General features: G+C 33.4%; 1 protein-coding gene across 1 annotated transcript in view; it reads left to right on the forward strand.

Moving 5' to 3' along the window:
• The window catches only part of LOC136775623 (lymphocyte antigen 6G), a 77213-nt gene that overhangs the window by 52305 nt on the left and 7231 nt on the right, over positions 1-17677 (forward strand). Inside the window, exon 3 of the mRNA XM_066730570.1 lies at positions 11840-11897. Within this exon, the coding sequence (XP_066586667.1) occupies positions 11840-11897 (58 nt within the window). The remainder of the gene's footprint in view (positions 1-11839; positions 11898-17677) is intronic.

A 17677-nucleotide genomic window follows, 5' to 3' on the forward strand; every position in this document is an offset into this window, starting at 1 on the left:
TGGGTAATTCCTAAGAGCATTTCAATATTTCCCCGTTTCTTTAAAGCTTGTTAATCTCATTGCTATTTTCACCAGAGCGGTTCGCCGGAAGTTACAGTAACGTGCACCACTGGAAATTTCATAATTTTGTCTCAAAGGTGTCGTTAGTGTAACGCAATTTGTCGAAAATGTCCAGTTGGTAGAATTAAATAACGAATGAAGAGAAAATAAGGATGAATTGGTAATAGTCCTTTGTTATACTATACATGCAATGTACATAGGACGAGGCTAGAAAGGGTAAGTAATGGGGTGGCCTTTTTATTCCATTGCTGCTAATGCAATTCTACTTTTGCTCTTTTGCCTTTCTTTCAGCGTTTTACCTCCCCCTTCCCCTTTCTCTTCCTCTCACTTACACGTACTCACTCATTTACACACTGTTATTTATTCTTTCCTCGTTCTTTCTCTCATACTGTCCCTCCTTCTCACCCTAATCCTCTTTATCTGTCATTTACTCTTTCCCATCCCTTATAATTTTGTAATCCCTCTTTTTCACGAGACACAAGCCATCCTGAAATGCAATAGAATTTTGATAGAAAACCAGTCTTTAGATGGCAAATTTTGTTGTTGTTATATTAAGCTATTTTTATTAGTTAACTCAAAACATCGCCTATATTCTTCATTAAAAAGTTTCTGCATTATATCTATAATTTAATATAAAATCATCGAGGATGCTTATTTTATGCAATATTTGCAGGAATATTTTCTAGTTTCACGTAGAAACTTATGAAGCAGTCTGTATTCAGGCATATTATGAATAGCCACGTTCCATCTCTGCAAAACATAGCTAGGAGGGGGAGGGCTTAGGTTTGCGGAAAGGGAGAGGAGAAATGTAGCTGAATGTGGTAAAGGGGTAAGGAGAGGTTTAAGGTTAAGATAGGGGAAGAAGAGAAAGCTGAGATTATGGTGAGACTTGGATGGCTGTAAGGAGGGGCTTCAGAATGTGGCAAAGGGAGGACTGTATGCTATATCGATGCTGGAAGACCCAACTTTACATGAGACCGCATAAACCACACCATGAAGGCGTTAAAACGTGAAACCGGTAAATACTAAGCTACAAGTATTTCTTACGAATGACTTTAGTTGTTTCTCAGATGAAACTCTAGAAACGTGACTTACACAAGAATAATAAACGAACTGTTTTCCTCTCTGAAATTTCATATTACGATTACTTGGATGTATACATATATACTATTTCTTAAGAATAAGTTACTTTAGTTTACGAGTTGGCGCTGTTCATAGGGATAGGATTCAAGCAAGTGTTACATATTATTGATTTATACTACTTAAAGAAGAAACAATTGATTATACTACTAATTGAAAGTTTTCGAAACGAAAATCAGAAAGGGCTTGATTAATTCCAACTTATATTCGTATCAGTTAAAGATTTATTATTATTTGCTTGGAACACATGGGGGAATTAAAGCCATTCATTTCTATTGTGAAAGCATAAATAATACGAGTGATATTAAAAACATATCGTCGGGTCAATTATTATTTGTTGGCAAATTATTCTGTGGCTCGTAGAATATCCAGGGGAAAACCATATGCTCTCTGGTCAGACCTGAAATTGTCCAAACCACGATAAGGATCATTATTCCCGAAGCAGGCCGCGCAAAATTGCACATCGCCACAATTTGTGCTTCAAAGACGTGGAAATATGGACGAATTTTCCGCGAGTCGGCCATCCGTGAATGATAAATGGCGCTAATACCCGACGGACTATATTGATTTTAATGAAATGTCATCGATACGCTCTGGCTTTAACAAATAACCGCTTTAATCTGGATGGTTTTCATGCAGGGATTACGCAATTGATACTGGAATTTTACATTATTACTCCACTCTTCTAGGATTAGCCGACAATGAGTTTAAGCTTACTTCGATATTGTTTATAACGTTTGAATGTGATGAGTCAATCCTTCAACATTTAGCAATCTCAAGCTTATATCCACTCAGAGTCGCAAATTAAAAAATTCGTTCGTGTAATTGATTTGTTTTATATAGGTCCTTTAACTTCATATTTTATTACTGATTACTCAGTATTATTCGTTTAATTGCAGATCACTGATTTTACCTCTTTATACAATTACACGCCAATTGATTTTATCCGATATTCATTTTACTTCTGCATGTTTTTTATAGTCATGCAAATTTTTCAGTTTCTAATTTCACCCTTTTTCTACTTCAATTATTTCGTAAACATATATATTATTGCCATTTCAAAAATTCAAGTTATTGGTAAATCTATTGTATTCGTTATTTCATTCGTATAAGAATATTGCATAAAAATCGTTTTAAATCTTCTCTTATATAGGGGGGTCCAGCAGTTTTACGAATGTAAGCAAATTGGAGCTTAAAGAGTGGAAAGATGCACACTTGCCAAGAAGCACATTGGACAATAACAAAGTCTAAAATGGTTGATCCTTTTCACTGTGGAGCGCGAAGCTCTTAATACCGAGTGAAAATCTGCTTCCGGCCGGCAGTCCTTCATTTGTCTTCATTATTCTTCCATTATTACGTCACATCCGCAAAGTCGGACCCACCCCTTTCTCGTCCAATCCACCAGAGCCCTTGGTAGATGAACCTTCACGCGTTTTCCTAATTTTCACTCGCCAAAGCGAAATACCTTTTCACGAAAATTCATATTCATCTTACGACAAAATAAAAACTATTCCATCCCTTTTAAAAATATATTAATGAATTATTAGAGAGTTATTCTGTGGTTTGTATGAATCTTGATTTTTATTATTCTCTAATCAACAGAATATTGAGATTTTTCCTTATTTATCTAAGGATTATAATTTAAAAAAAACATTTCGCCTATTGGAAAGTAATTTGATAATACTTGGCATTTTCTTGATCAGAGAGGGGAATAGGAGAATAAGGTATAAAGAATTTCTAAGAAATATATATCACACAGGGACATAAAGCTACGATTGTTCATGCGTTGTATGATTTTGTTGACTTATCATTTATCAGTAGTAAACCAGGAACACACATGAGTCAAGCAAATGCTGGCTACTTGGAGGAAAGCATAGTATACAGTACATACGCATCGGTAAAATGCCACGAGATAAAGCAAAATATACGAGTTTTACCACGAGGCAAAAACCTGCCTCCCGATATTTTCTACATCGTCTAGCGTGTCACGTGATTACTGCAAAGATTCGCTGACCGAGAAAAAAACTTGGAAAAACAAAGCCAGAGAGTCCCTGTGGGAAAAAACTACTAATGATTCCCTGGCAAACACTGGAATTATTATAACGATACAATAACTAATATGCCATTTGTGGTTGAAAATATATTTAATAAACGAGTATAATTAAATATAAAATAATTCGTGCTTTGTGGTGATTCCCTAGTGGCCACTCAAATTATTATCTGTTACAGAATAAATGTAAATTTAAACAACAAATGAATCCAAGGGTATATAAGTATCTGATTAAAATAAATAACGAGCAATAATAAGGATGTGGAGAGAAATAAAGGTCTTCATGGGTAAAATTAAATAATATGAAAAAATTAGGAATGATTGAGAAAGACAATGGTTTCAGAGACGAATGTGCAGTGCATACGATGCGGTAAACAAAGGGGAATAAATTAAAGAGGAGCTTTGGACGTGTTTATATACGCATTCGAGAATGGGACAGTAAAATCTGTCCGAATAACTGTACGGCTACCTCGCGTTTACTGCTTTTTCTATCTGCGTGTAAGATAAACTTTTATCTCTGGCATTGAAGTACGACTGGCATATTTCCGGGGATTGCTCTCAAAAATGGGTAAGAGAAAGGATATAAAATCAGAGAGCCAAAGAGAGAGAGAGAGAGAGAGAGAGAGAGAGAAAGAGAAAGAGGGGGGGGGGGGGGGTAACATTAATAAGTAGAAAGAATGAAAAGTAACTAGAAGAAAGACAAAAAAAAAATAAAGCGGTATTTCTTAGAAGAAATTGGAAGAAAGCAGAAGGGAGTGCATTGCAATATAATCTTTATTAATCAGATAACGAATTGATATCCGACAGCCTTCCCTTTCCACCCCTTTTACAAATCTACCAACGCGATCTCCATACTCAAATCGTCCCAAATAGCACGCTGTAAATACATAAATATCGTTTAATATCGTATTAGTCCTGATAAACAGTACAGATTCTACAATTTCATAGGCTAAAAATGCGCATACATATTTTACGGATAATCCAGGCTGCAAATTGCCGAATAACTTCCAGGATTAGTGAATAAATTATTTATGATTATTCAATGAGATTTCAATTAATTTTGCCTTATCATTTCTTTGATTTAATTTTCGGAAACAATTAGTTCTAATTTTTAAGTAAACTGATTAAGGAATTGACATTTAATTAATTTCTTATATCATTACTCTCTATATATTAATATAAAAATGTAGTGATTTTGTGATAACCATTACGTTTTTTATAGAAGCACTTTAAAAGTATTAAGAGTTTATTTTAGGTACATTGGTTGCATCGGGAATTAACTGGGATATAAATTAATTAATTTGAAATGGAATGGCGCTACTAGCGATGTGGCAAATAATTAAGTAAGCGAGAGGGCTGGGTCGCTGGAATGGCGGAAGTTAGTCGCATTGGGAGGTAAAGTGTATCGAAAGGGAGAAAGTGAAGGAGGCAGCTATCAGGGACCCTTATCATCGCTTCTACCAGAATTCGAAACGCCTTAAGTGCTTTTCGGTCGGCAAAAGAGTGCATGCAGCCACATCAGCCGGTGGAAACCGGAAATTGCCGCTCCACCCCGATCAAACTTCATGCCCCCACTCCACCCTACCAATAGCAAAGCTTTGCGACGAAAACTGATAAAGGCACTTTGATGGCCTGAAACAAACGCAAATGCTATTCTCCCTTCCCCATGACCAAACTCCATTCTCACCCTTTAATCATCCCTCACTTCGATTAATCGTTGTAACACTCTCTTTTCGCCATTACAAAGAAAATTACATATTTAATTCTTGTCAAGATTTTTTCAATAGAGCAGATTTTTTTGTAATTCTTGTCATTATTTTATGAAAATCCAAAAAATATTTATGAAAGAAAAGCTAACTTTTCAAACTCATAACTAATTGTGCTTCTGATCACAAACTTTTGATAAATTTTATAATCAAGTTCTAATGCTGATGCTCTTGTTTTAATAGCATGACTAAGTATGGTCGATAATATCCAATTCATATAGAACGAGCTGTAAATAATAATTAAAAAAGAAATAAATTTTTGTGTTTTATAATTACCTCTGAGGACGTGAAAATGTATGCTGCTTTTGTTATAATATTAGTTCAACATGTTAACTGCAGAGATGAATTATTTTTATCAAATTTAAATAAAATATTTTGATTTATAGGGGTTAGGAAGAGGGGGGGGGGGGGGGACGATGGATGCGATCACAGAGGGATATAAAAGTTCATATGCAAAATCAGTCGTGTGAGTGGAAAATGTTTTCGAACGTTTACACGGCAATTCGTGAATGCTATAGTAGGCAAACCAAGGAAAATGGTGTCGTAATGACCGCAGTAATAATAATAAAGCCGATAATAAAGAGACCTTATCACCACAACCTGAGAAAAACGAGCATATTATATTTTTAATTCAACGCACCCATTCATTTTTTGTTTTTTCACCTGTCTTTTAACACTTTCCCTTTCAACTATCCAAATATTTCATTCTAGATTTATTACCTCACCAAATTCTCTCGCTGAAATCCATTCAACAAATACTTTAGCTTAAAATAAATCAAAATAACAATTTATAATCTTGTCCAATTTGACTCCATTGGAGTGTTAAATTGATAAAACAATTACTTCATTTGAAAATATTAAAAATTTTTTTATGGATTTTGTCCATTGCTAAAATTACTTTTTTTTTATCATATTATAATGGTGAAAAGGGTAGTTTAAATCCGATGGTGATTACGAAATACGTGATTAGACGTGATAAGAGTAAGTCCTTCGGTTTCCTTAAGGATTCAGGAAACTCTCGCCAAAGGGAATGTCGGGGATTTCTAATCTATACGGGTTGAATCAGTGTATTTTTCGGACCCTCCAGAAAAATCCAAGCGCCCTCTACTTTTGATCCAATTCCGCGCGTGATCTCATCTCGGCCAAACGATAATCTTAAATTATTACGAGACTCTACAGACTTTTTCGAATCAATTTTCCAAATTTTCCTCGAGTCGCCGGCTACCGTCGATTTCTTAGCAAAAACCATCTCATTTTACCCAAACGGTCCAGGAAAATTTTCCAGCCCCGATCAAACTTCAAATCGGCTTTCTACGAACTTTTTCAACGTAAGGAGAACCACCCTTCTCTTTTCCAGTTGAATAAAATAACTACTTTTGTCATTTTGGTTTAACTTTTCTTTTGCAATACGATTATGCATGGATAAAACTAAGTAAATAAAATACAAGAAATGATAGATATTTTTAAAAATATCTATTAAATTATTATATTTTATAAGTGTAAAGATTTTTAATAAAAAAATAACTACATAGGAAATATTTAAATATTCTATAAATAAAATATTTAAAAAGAAAAAGAGATAAATATTCTTATTAAATTTAAAATTATTCACGTATGGGAAAGTAATCCGGTTTTTGTAAAAGGAAGGAAAATGATCGAGAGGCCAGACTATTTTGGTCTGATCGAGCTTGAAATCACTTTATCTCGAACGGAAGCTTCGTAGAGCTCGTCAAGTTCAGCCAGTCATGGCTTTTTCTACTGTTATTCTCCACAAGGGCTAACCACCAACAACCACACCAAAAGACCATTTTGTTTTTTATTTTGCTATCTTCTCCCTTACTGACTCTCCCTCTTTTCTTTTTTCACCTTTCCTTGTAAACCCTAAAAATATGTTAGCTATTCTTTCTTTTATTTATCTACCCCATCTCTTTATCTTTCCCCTCACTTATTTTTCTTATCTTCCCTTATCTCTTTATTCTCCTTTTTTTCCTGTTCTCTTTTTTCACCTTATATCCTGCTAACCTCTACTATTTTTTATTTCTCCCTCTCCACCCCTTTTCAAGTAGTTTTCTCTTGCACATCCCTAACTTTGCATGTTTTTAGCTTATCGTGTCACGAGGTTTCTCTCTCTTTTTTTCGCACCTACACAATCTTACATTGGCTAATTAATATAACCACCTAGTTATTTTTAAGTCAAGACCAAAGATGCTTAAGCAAATTTTAAGGACAGATTTAAACCGTGATATCGAACAGGTCGAAAGTACTGATCGTAAGATTTCAGTTGGTTGGTAAACTAAGATTTTAATTTAAACTTTTATTAAAGTTTATTTAACTATTTGTGTGATGTAATATGCACGATATAGCAGGACAACATGGTTCTACAAGTTTGAAAGCTCACAGTTTTAAGTAGAAAGAAAATACATAAATCATTTTCGTGAAATAATTTTGTTTTAAAAACAAAAGGAATGCACTCTCTCGCTCGTTGGCCCTTCGTTTGAAAGCTCCAAAGTTTCGTCGGTGAGCTTTCCCAAGCATTTGACAACGTCCAATGCGCGACAAAGCTTTCAAACTGCAGATCGGTGCTTAAGTTAGCATTGAATTAATTTAAGATTCGTTTGCAGGATTCCTACTCGTTATGAGGGCAGATTCCTGATCCTGCACTCCAGTCAATTCAGAATTTCTCTAATAGCTATTACCACAATCTCTAGCTGCTATCCTTTCCCCCATTACCACCACACGAATGCTGTAAGCTTTATTCAATTTCAATTAAAAGTAGGGCCTATTTTAACATTTTCTCCTCAATTCCATATTTCTTTCACGTAGCTACTTCAATTTATTTGTAAGCCTTAATCAACGGAATTAATACAAAAAAATATTTAATTGATTTTAAATAGTCGATATGTTTAATTTAAGTTTGCACTACTGACAGAATTATTTCCTGTTAATTTTCTACAGTCCTTGCCAGATCTCATTGAATCTTTATATGGGGTTTAATTTCAATTGGCTACAGGACCAAGAAAGGATTAAGATTTCTTAGCCATTTAACCCCTTGGTATTATCCTTTATCTAATCTGCTCCATTTACATTTAAACCGTTGGTACTTTCTACATGCAGCTGATCAATGTTTAATTACATTCATTAACTTAATTACCTGGAAATCGAATCTTTAAAATCTTAATCTAGTATAACCGTATTAAAATTTTAAATATTCTAATTTCTTAATTTGTAGCTGCAAATGTTTTAATAAATAATAATTACAATCTTAATATTTATACGTCCAACAATTTAAATAACTTGTAGTAACCAGTAAACAGTGTGTCATAGGCACACACATACACACACACTATATAAGTGGAGAAGAGCTACTTTCTCTCTCAATCCCAACCGTGGCCAACGTGCTTGCAGCTCAGATTCGTTCACGTCGATCAATTCTGCGGAATTTCCAGATACGATGGTGAAATTAATTCCGGCAACCAGCTGCAAGTCGTCCTGAAATAGTTTTGGACGTGTACGTCCATTGGCGACGGAATTGCATCCAATTGGTTTGGGATTTTGAGGCTCCATATTGCCCACAAAGTATCAATATAAAAGAGATTGCATCTCTTTTGGGAAATCGCGAAACATCGGATTTAAAGAAACAAAGATAGCAGCAAACTACATGATATTTCCATTTCTTTGCAAAAAAGATTAATCGTGATAGCTGGTAATTTCTAGAGATTTGTCAATTTCAATATGTAAATCCAAAGAAACACCTCCTCCCTCCTCTATACCACTTAAATACTTATGCATTTCGTATAGGATTTACAATATTTGTTTACACACTTACATAGGATGCACGTAATATATAAAAATGGTATTAAACAAATTACTGTAATTTTACTTTACAGAAAGTTTTAAAATTGATTCCCAAGAAGAGATTTTATTAAATAGAAAAAGAGATTATACCGTTTGAGTTGAAGAAAAAAAAACGCAATCTAAACAATATAAGGATCTGTAAATATCGAAATAATTCTAAAATAGTAAATTGAATAAATAAGTTTCTTATAGGTGGAATGATGGGAAATATATCGAGTTTAGTAGTAATCAACAGACAGTTTGGAGTAGTGGACTTAACAGTAGTCCGGTTAAAGATACAAATTGCTTTTTGGAGTAAATAAATAAAATAAACAAATAAACTGTTTTGGATTGGAGAGATGAGAGATATATCAAGTTAGTATAGGAGTAACAAGCTGGGGTGGATTTTAGCAACTAGCCAGTTACAGCTACGAATTGCTTCTCTCTGTAAGTGGATGGTCGATCAAGTGGCTAGGGTTGGGTAAGGGTTGATGCGCGGATTGGTGGGGGCTACTGGATGCTGTTTGAATGCGAATGACGAAATGTTCTCGTCCACAGAACTATCGCTCGACTCCGTGCTGACCCACTGACCGAAAATCTCAGCACCTCATTCAAATTGACTTGCTTTAACGTTCGTCGAACATTTTCCCTTATGCTATCTATCCTACTCTCCATCTTACACTCTAAGGAACTTCGAAGTCTATTTCACACACAACACAGTTCGTCAGACTAATTGACAAAATGATTGATTTTAAAATTTTATTTTAAAAAAATTACAACTTTACTCTGTTACTAAAAAGAAACTGTATTTACTTGTACTAATTTTCAGTAAAATCAAATATTGCAATCAAATATGAAATACATTATTCTAATTATTAAAATGAATATAGTTAACAAAATTAAAACTGCAGCATAATTATTACTGACAGAATAGCAAAAAAGTTAGGGAAAAAGTCTGTTGGATTGTTGACAGATTAATTTTTGAAAAACATTAGGGATTGTGCAGTGTATATATCTATGCAGTATTATTTCTCATTTGTCACACTTTTGTTAAGATGTTTGCAATGTGGAGTTCATTAGGGATCCCGTAAGGAGAATATTAAAATGTAATATGTATACTATACATATACAGGACAGACAGAAGTTTAATATGTAGAAAGTCCTCGGGGCGTTGTAATCGTCACGTATCGATCCAATCCAACCTCTGACGCAGTTCGTTTCGAGAAATTTCAAAATTCGAACAAGTCAGGAATTTAACCCGCATACCGAAACACCGAATATCATTCGTCAAATTAATCTCGTTTGCATGGAAAATCGAAATTTTCCCATAAACCCCTTCAATTTGAAAGAAAAGTCGATTTGAGTTTACTCCATCCTTGTTTTGGGATGAAGGGAGTGGAAGTGGGATAAGACGTATAAAAAAGCGTAAAAAGAGGGTGCGAAGGGGCGTGAGAAGGTGGGAAATTGTGAAAAGTGACGTGAAAAAAGTGGGAGGAGGGTTTAGGGGTGAGAAGTAGTATAGTCTTGCACTAATGCGGCGCGCAGACTATTTAGCAACGGTGAATCATCGAGGCACTTTCTTCGTGTAGCGTGGCATGGCGTGGTGTGGTGAAACGTGGCATAGCACTGCTTGGGGCGGCGTGGCATAACGTGGCATCTGTTGGAACTGGCCGTGTGAATTATAAATCACTGAAACAGCGAAAAAGCACCGAGATGCGAAAAAGCATCCGTTGCATTTTTTTAACAAGCGCTCCGATCTATTCTTTGCCAGATAGTTAGGTTGACTGAGTGAGATTCGGAGAGAGGAAGGAGAGGGAAAGAAAGATCAGGAACAATAATTTTGTGCATGTCATTTACACTTCTTGTTAATTAACCGTGAATCGTGTTTGTTGCTATGTTTAGCCAATGACAAAAATTCGATTATTCGAAAATTATTTTATAGTCATGAGTTCTTCTTATGCAAGATAATAATATGTTCTTCCAAAGAATCCAAAACTATGAAAGAATTTTATATATATGTTTATGATTTTCATTATTTTTTTATACATTCGCGTATTGTAATTTGTTAAAATCCAGGTTGAATTAACGAGGTAGATAAAATATGAAAAAAGGTGTAAACTACGATGGCAAAAGCAAAATTAGCGATAACGTCATTACCAACGTAATAAGTTTGTTGTAGAAGCTTTTTTCAAGCTTTAATTTTTACGCGTGAAATATTTTCAATAGCCTAATAGCAGATGAGCGATGCTTTATGAAAAAAAAAAATTTAATATTTTGGTGGCAATACGCTTGCGCTAAAATATGTAAAAATAAGTGCAGGCTTTAAAGTAACACGTACATATATATTATACATTTTTTTAGGTTATGTCGATATTTTAATGGCTAGGTAAAAAATAATGGGTCGTTAATAAAAACAGGATTATAAACGATCGAAAGGCATTAATTATTGATAGCCAAAATATGGTATATTTGAAAGTATCTTTAAAAAGTTTAATATAAAACATTATATTTACTATTTTATTATTGTTTTGAAAGGAAAATAGCTTATACATATTATATAAAAACTACACAGAATTGTATATAAAAACTTTATTTTTAGTTTTTCTTCCTAACTACATTTAAATATAAGCTATCAGAGATAAAACTACCAACATACAATTGAGAAGCTCTGAAATTTCCCAGACTTACTAAGTTATAACTATTAAACGTTAATTTTATTAGCATGTGCTTAATGATTTATAAAACTTTGTTGACTGCGACTTTTTATTCATAGGAAAAATTCATCGTCCATCGTATTATCAAATTTTCTCACTTTTTTTCGGATCTGCACATTTTTTACCATTCCAGCTAGTTAAGATAATTCTCATCACTGTATAAAAGTGCATCTTTGCCATTATACGTGTGCGTAAGTTTACCTGTTAAATGCTCCTTTACCACTCTCCTTGTAGTCTTCGATACTCTAATTCATTTGTTTTTTCCTCTGTTGCAGAAATACGTTAGCGAAGGCTCGACGGTACGGGACTGTGTGCCTTCTTGTGTGGAAAAGGGTGAGTAATCTTGAAAAAATTGTTCCATTAATTAAAAACTTTAATTGCACTGTCTGCCTCTCATAACTTTAGTTAATTAGTCAAATTTATTAAAAGAATATATTCACTTTGCATATTAATCTATATCGATTTATTTTCAATTCATCCAAACTCCAAACTGTTATTTAATTTTAGTATCCATGATATTTTTTCAACATTATTTTATAGTTTGTAAACTTCCTTAATTTTATCTGTGGTAATATATATTATAATCATTAGAAGCTCCGTCAGTTCTTCAATTGTATAAATAAATTTAGTAAATACAATAACACTGTAAGAAATCTAGGATTAATTTTATAATAGAAAAGCTGAAATAAATATTGCACGAATACCCGAGTGTTAGCACGATATAGTATAATTTTTCTGCATATTGGCTCGTTTCGCACAGGAAGCAATTCCGGTGGGTGTTGCACTATATATCCTAACTATAACACACATGCAGAATCCACCCATAAATGTGTGGTTTGCCACTCGTGTGTAATCGAATGTATCCATATATGGAACTCTCATGTCAAGCGTTGTGGGTGGAAAGGTTGAGTTTGAAAACGGAGCGCCGTCAGTTACCTTTGAAGTCGAAGATTTGAATGTCAGTACTCCGATCAAGAGAAATTCCCTGGAATTCCTTTCTCCCCTTGGGGCAAAAAGCATGATTCGACCAACGGAGCAAGCTGCACGCGAAACATTTCATATTTATCCGACAGAAAATCTCAAAACGAGACCATTATAGTCCACGGCTTTGCGTTTTAATCCCACCTACATTAGATTTGCAGTAATTAATCAATCAGTCCTCCCTCAAAATTTAATCCTTTTCATTTTTGACAAATTTGATTTATAATTAACTCTTATACATATAATTAATAAAAATTTGCTTAAAGGTATAATCTAAAAATATAAGTATACGGTCATGTTCCGGATAAAGGTAGGGGCCATTTTGTTGTGCAGAGTTAGCCATTTTAAGCACACCTAACCTAAAACTCGTTATTTTCGCCGTATTTTTTCTGTAAACAGAGCGTGAACCATGAATGATTAATAGCGAAAGATTATACGCATAATAAATTCTTCTTGTCATTTTTAATGCACGTATTTCCTGAAAAACGTAATATACTGACTTTGCAGCATCATAGGCTTTGATTACCATCGTTGATAAAAGTGACGTAATCTCTGTCAGCCACTATCGTAACTTGGCGTGCATTAATTTCAAAGCTCCCTTTGTGTGAACCTTTGCATAATGAGTCTTGAAAAGCCACTGGTTAAAAATCACTTCATCGAGATTAATTTTTCTTGAATACGATAAAACATTTCTATTTCTCCTATTTTAATTCAAATGATCTTGTAAATATCACCAGAATTATTGGATAAATGAAAACAAACTTAGATTTCAGTAAGCTCCAACAATATTTCAATCAATTTTAAAAGATTCGTAAATAATAAGCTACTACAGACTGCATTACATTTTTCTATTATAATTATGGACAAAAAATTTGTTAAAAAAGTATATATGATCAGTTAATGGATTAAAATGGATGTTCCTTATATTTATTGTGTTCTTTTGTTATTCTTTTTCATCAGAAAGAAATATCTTCTAATATGGCGATAATTTTACGAACACCAACCCAAATAGATACCACGAAATGGACCATGGTAGATAAAAACCCATTTGCACCATGCAGGCTTTTATACCTTTTCATCTATATTTATTTTTGCGTTTTATAGTTTGTACCATAACTTCGTTCTACCGGTTCGTTGATCCACCCCATGGAATATGCGAATCCCACCAAAATAATGTAAGGCACTGACTAAAACACGTGCAAAAGGTAATCGGTCATTTCTTAGTATTTATAAAATAGACTATTTGTATTATCTTAAATATTCATAGCTTAAGAAGTAACATCATCTTTTTTGACACGTATAATTAATGTCTTAAAATTTGTAACAACTTGAAAGGATTTCAATTAAATGTGAAACGTTCAAAAAGAGTCAATCAATTGTAGTTTGTATAATTTAATAATGTTAATTTTAGTGAAATGTTATAACAGAAATGTTTAGGTATTCAAAATAAAATGAAATAAACTGTCTCAACATTTAAAAGTTGTACTACTTGATTCCAGCGCAACCTAGCATTTGGCTCTGTATCTGATTGGTCGAAAGTTTGCAAATATTGTAGCGATGGTAAAGCTTTTTAAGGGAGGTGCGTGGGGAGATCGCGATAGGAAAATATTGGGGATCCTTTATGGTCTATTAATTCTGGCAATTTCGAAACTAGCAAGCGAGCTAGCTGGGACGTTTTCGGTTGCCTTTCGCTAGATTAGGCCATAAATCACAGCTCTATTGGCTCGGCGAGCTTTTTGGCACAAAGCCGCCTCTCCCTGACCATCTTGGCCAGTCCTCCTCCTGCATGTTACGTTATCTTCCACTTTCGTCATATTCTTGATTACCCCTCACGTTGCCCCGCTCTACTTCACTATCATCCCCCCCCCCCCCCTCTAAAATCACATAAAATATTATTATACTACCAATATGCTGGAATTAATGATTAGAACAGTTTCATCCCATACGAACTTGGGACAAATGTATATTTACTACGTTCTAACTTATTCCTTTTATGTCCTAGTTACTTTATTCTTCTGATCCATTGTATATTACTAATACAAATTACATTTATTAAAAATAGTAATACGCTTTTTCACCAAGAAGTTATAAATTTTGTCATGTTTGCAGAACGTGTATTGTGTTTTTACCTAAAAAAAATATTCGAGTTCTTCTATACGTGAGTCAGTAAAATTCTCGTGAAATAATATATGTTTACGCGCGTACTCCTATCTGGGAATTTCCGACTGCTACGTGGATAGAGAACATTTTATGAATATTTTTAAAATGATAATAAGGAATAATTTAAATTGCCAGCATCAGCTGTTATTAACGTTGACGGTTTTTTCTTATTCGTATTTTTTCTCATTTAGCAATTTGGCCTAAAAGTGTCACGGTTGATAATACCAGAAATAAACAGTTTAAAATTAGCCATAAATCATGATGAGCATTTATTACTGGTACGACTGGCATTTAGTTCATTTCAAAGACCTTTTCTTTCACTGATAGCTGGCACTCCACTGTTTTCTATGGTATTTAATTAAGTATATCTGTTTTATTAACTCGTAATTTATTCGAACAATTAAACGAGTTTTAAAATTACGAAGTAAATCATTATGAGTCAATCAGCTTGGATGAATTCCAATTATAGCTCAGCATTTAAAACGAATTAAAATTTTGGTTGATTAAGTTATTTAAAATCGTAAAGCTATGCATAATTACTTTATAAGTAATGTAATTGATGATGGAATATATATATATATATATATATATATATATATATATATTGTTAGAGTTAATTTCAGATATTGTTTTACAAAAATTAGGTCACCTGAATATTTTATTCTTCGAGAAGAATCAGTGCCGATCAAATCTCGTTTTTAGCCCGAAGGACAAGTAGTCCCTCAAACTCCCATATTTCACCCTGGCCCATTTTCGTAGCTATATCTAACTATTTTCTTGCTCCGAAGCGCAAAATATTTTATTCAGCAGGTCAACCTGGAGCTCCCGGATCTTTTCTTCTCGTACGCGAAGCGCGATATTAAAGATGCTGTAGAGACATTTTTCAATATTTCAATTTCAGACCCGTGGTCCCTAGAAAAACTATCGCCCTGATACAAACCTTTCCTACTCCAGAAAAGTTTCTCCAGTAATAAACAATTCATACTACATAAATTCTGTAAAAGCATTTCTCTAAATTACTATATTCATATACGTTTTCCAATTATTATAAATAAATAGATTCAAGTTTTGATTTAACAATTTTATTAAGCATTTGGACGATATGATCGATGGTAACTTTAAGTACGAAACATTCAGAATCTTTTTTTCACTTTCACCCAAACTCCCTAATCTTCTCTGATCCCTATTCACTTCCACTCACCTTCGTTTCCCATTTCATTTCGTGATGTGCAAGGGAAATTTTGATGTATGAGCCACCTTTTGATTTATAGGAAGCTACGTTGAGAATGGAGTTAATAAAATGCTTGCTCGATGAAAGTCCTAGATAAATATCCTGTGTCAAAAACTTAAATCGTAAATCGTAGATAATATACTTCTCCCTGAGAAAATCCCTTACTCCGAAAATACAGAAAAATCTTCGCACAATGGTGATTAGCAACATTGTTTTGATGTGAATGCAGATAAGGTTAACAAAGTTTAGAAAAAATAAATTCTAAAGTATTATTAAAAAAATGTTTACATTTACCAAGTTTTTAAAATAATTGAAATGATTGAAGAAAAGATTTAAGAGTGCAAAAAAAAATAATTATCATGAAATTTTCATAAAAAATAATGTAGAAAAGCTGGTTAAATATTAGGGAAAGGCTAGAATCTCCACGGGTCGTCCTTAATTTCGTTCTGCCCTGATTCACTCCTGCATTTCTTTATAGCTCTTAAGGCTGAATGTATCCTACATTTTTTCATCATGAAGCATATTATTTAGATATCAACCTGGTCTTGACTAACTTAATGTTCTTCATCAACTCTTATAAGCTGAAAAAGATTGCTGCATATATTTAAAGTTCAAAAAATCTGAGTTATGATAAAATCATAAAAACACCAGGTCTTATTATCAGTAGAAAAATAAGAAATTAAAGAGTCAATATTTATTCAGTAATTTTACTATTTTATTTTTTAAATTGGGTAAAGGGTCCTGAGCCTTACATATTAAATATTCAATTCCTCAACTTTTCAGAGTTTATCGAATTCTGTGTATACATGCAGTATACGATATAGGATATCGTGTAACGTTTGAGAGTATATCCTAGGAATTATGAGGGGATGAGAAAAAGTTTTTAGGATGTTATCCGCTTTGCAAGCGGCTTTTCTCGAACCAGAAGTACGTCTGGATTTGGCCGTTTCGTGTAATCGCATTACGCATAACCAAAAACCGTGTCCTTTGACTCTTTATCCCCTTTAGGCCTGCAACCCCCAAAATCAACAATATATAGAAAAACTCTTAACAATTTTCAAGTATCCGGAAACGTTTCATGTTCCCTTTCATATCCGATTTTAATACTTTTAACTGTTATTTGAAATACTTGGAAAAAGCTTGTACTAGTTTTATTTTATGTAAAAAAATATTTTCTTTGTGTGGATTTTATTTCTTCTTTTGTACTTTGAACCTATTTTATCTCTCCCTCAAAACACACGAAAATTAACATTTGCTGAAACGTACAACTATCGAAAATGTTGCTATTCCCTTTCAAGTCCTATTTCATTAACCCTTGTAATCATTTATTTCTATTATTTACACTGCTTTGACTAAAATCTTGTAACATTATGAAAGACAAAAAACATGATTTTACTTTCCAAATACAACATTTTTATTCAGTCTTTCAATAGTGACAAGTTTCAAGATTACCTTTTTGTTTTTGTAGACTATGATTCCTTAATACTTTTACTTTGTAATTTCCTATCGAAATCTAGCTTTTGAATTATTCCGTTTTCTTTGGAAATAATTAAGGTTTGTAATTCTGATATAAAATATAAAAATTGTTATAATACGGGACAGTTTTATAAAAGCGAAATATCAAAGATAAAGCAGCAACTCAGCTGTTCACTTATTTGCACGATAACCAAGCACAGCTTGTTTAGACGCCCACTTTATTAAGGTAATTGCGCCAGTTTCCAGCCAAGAATTATTGTGATTT

Source organism: Prorops nasuta, unplaced genomic scaffold (genome assembly GCF_024137725.1).
Source record: "Prorops nasuta isolate Cenicafe-Biocafe unplaced genomic scaffold, Cenicafe_Pnas_1.2 PNAS00008, whole genome shotgun sequence".
NCBI lineage: Eukaryota > Metazoa > Arthropoda > Insecta > Hymenoptera > Bethylidae > Prorops > Prorops nasuta.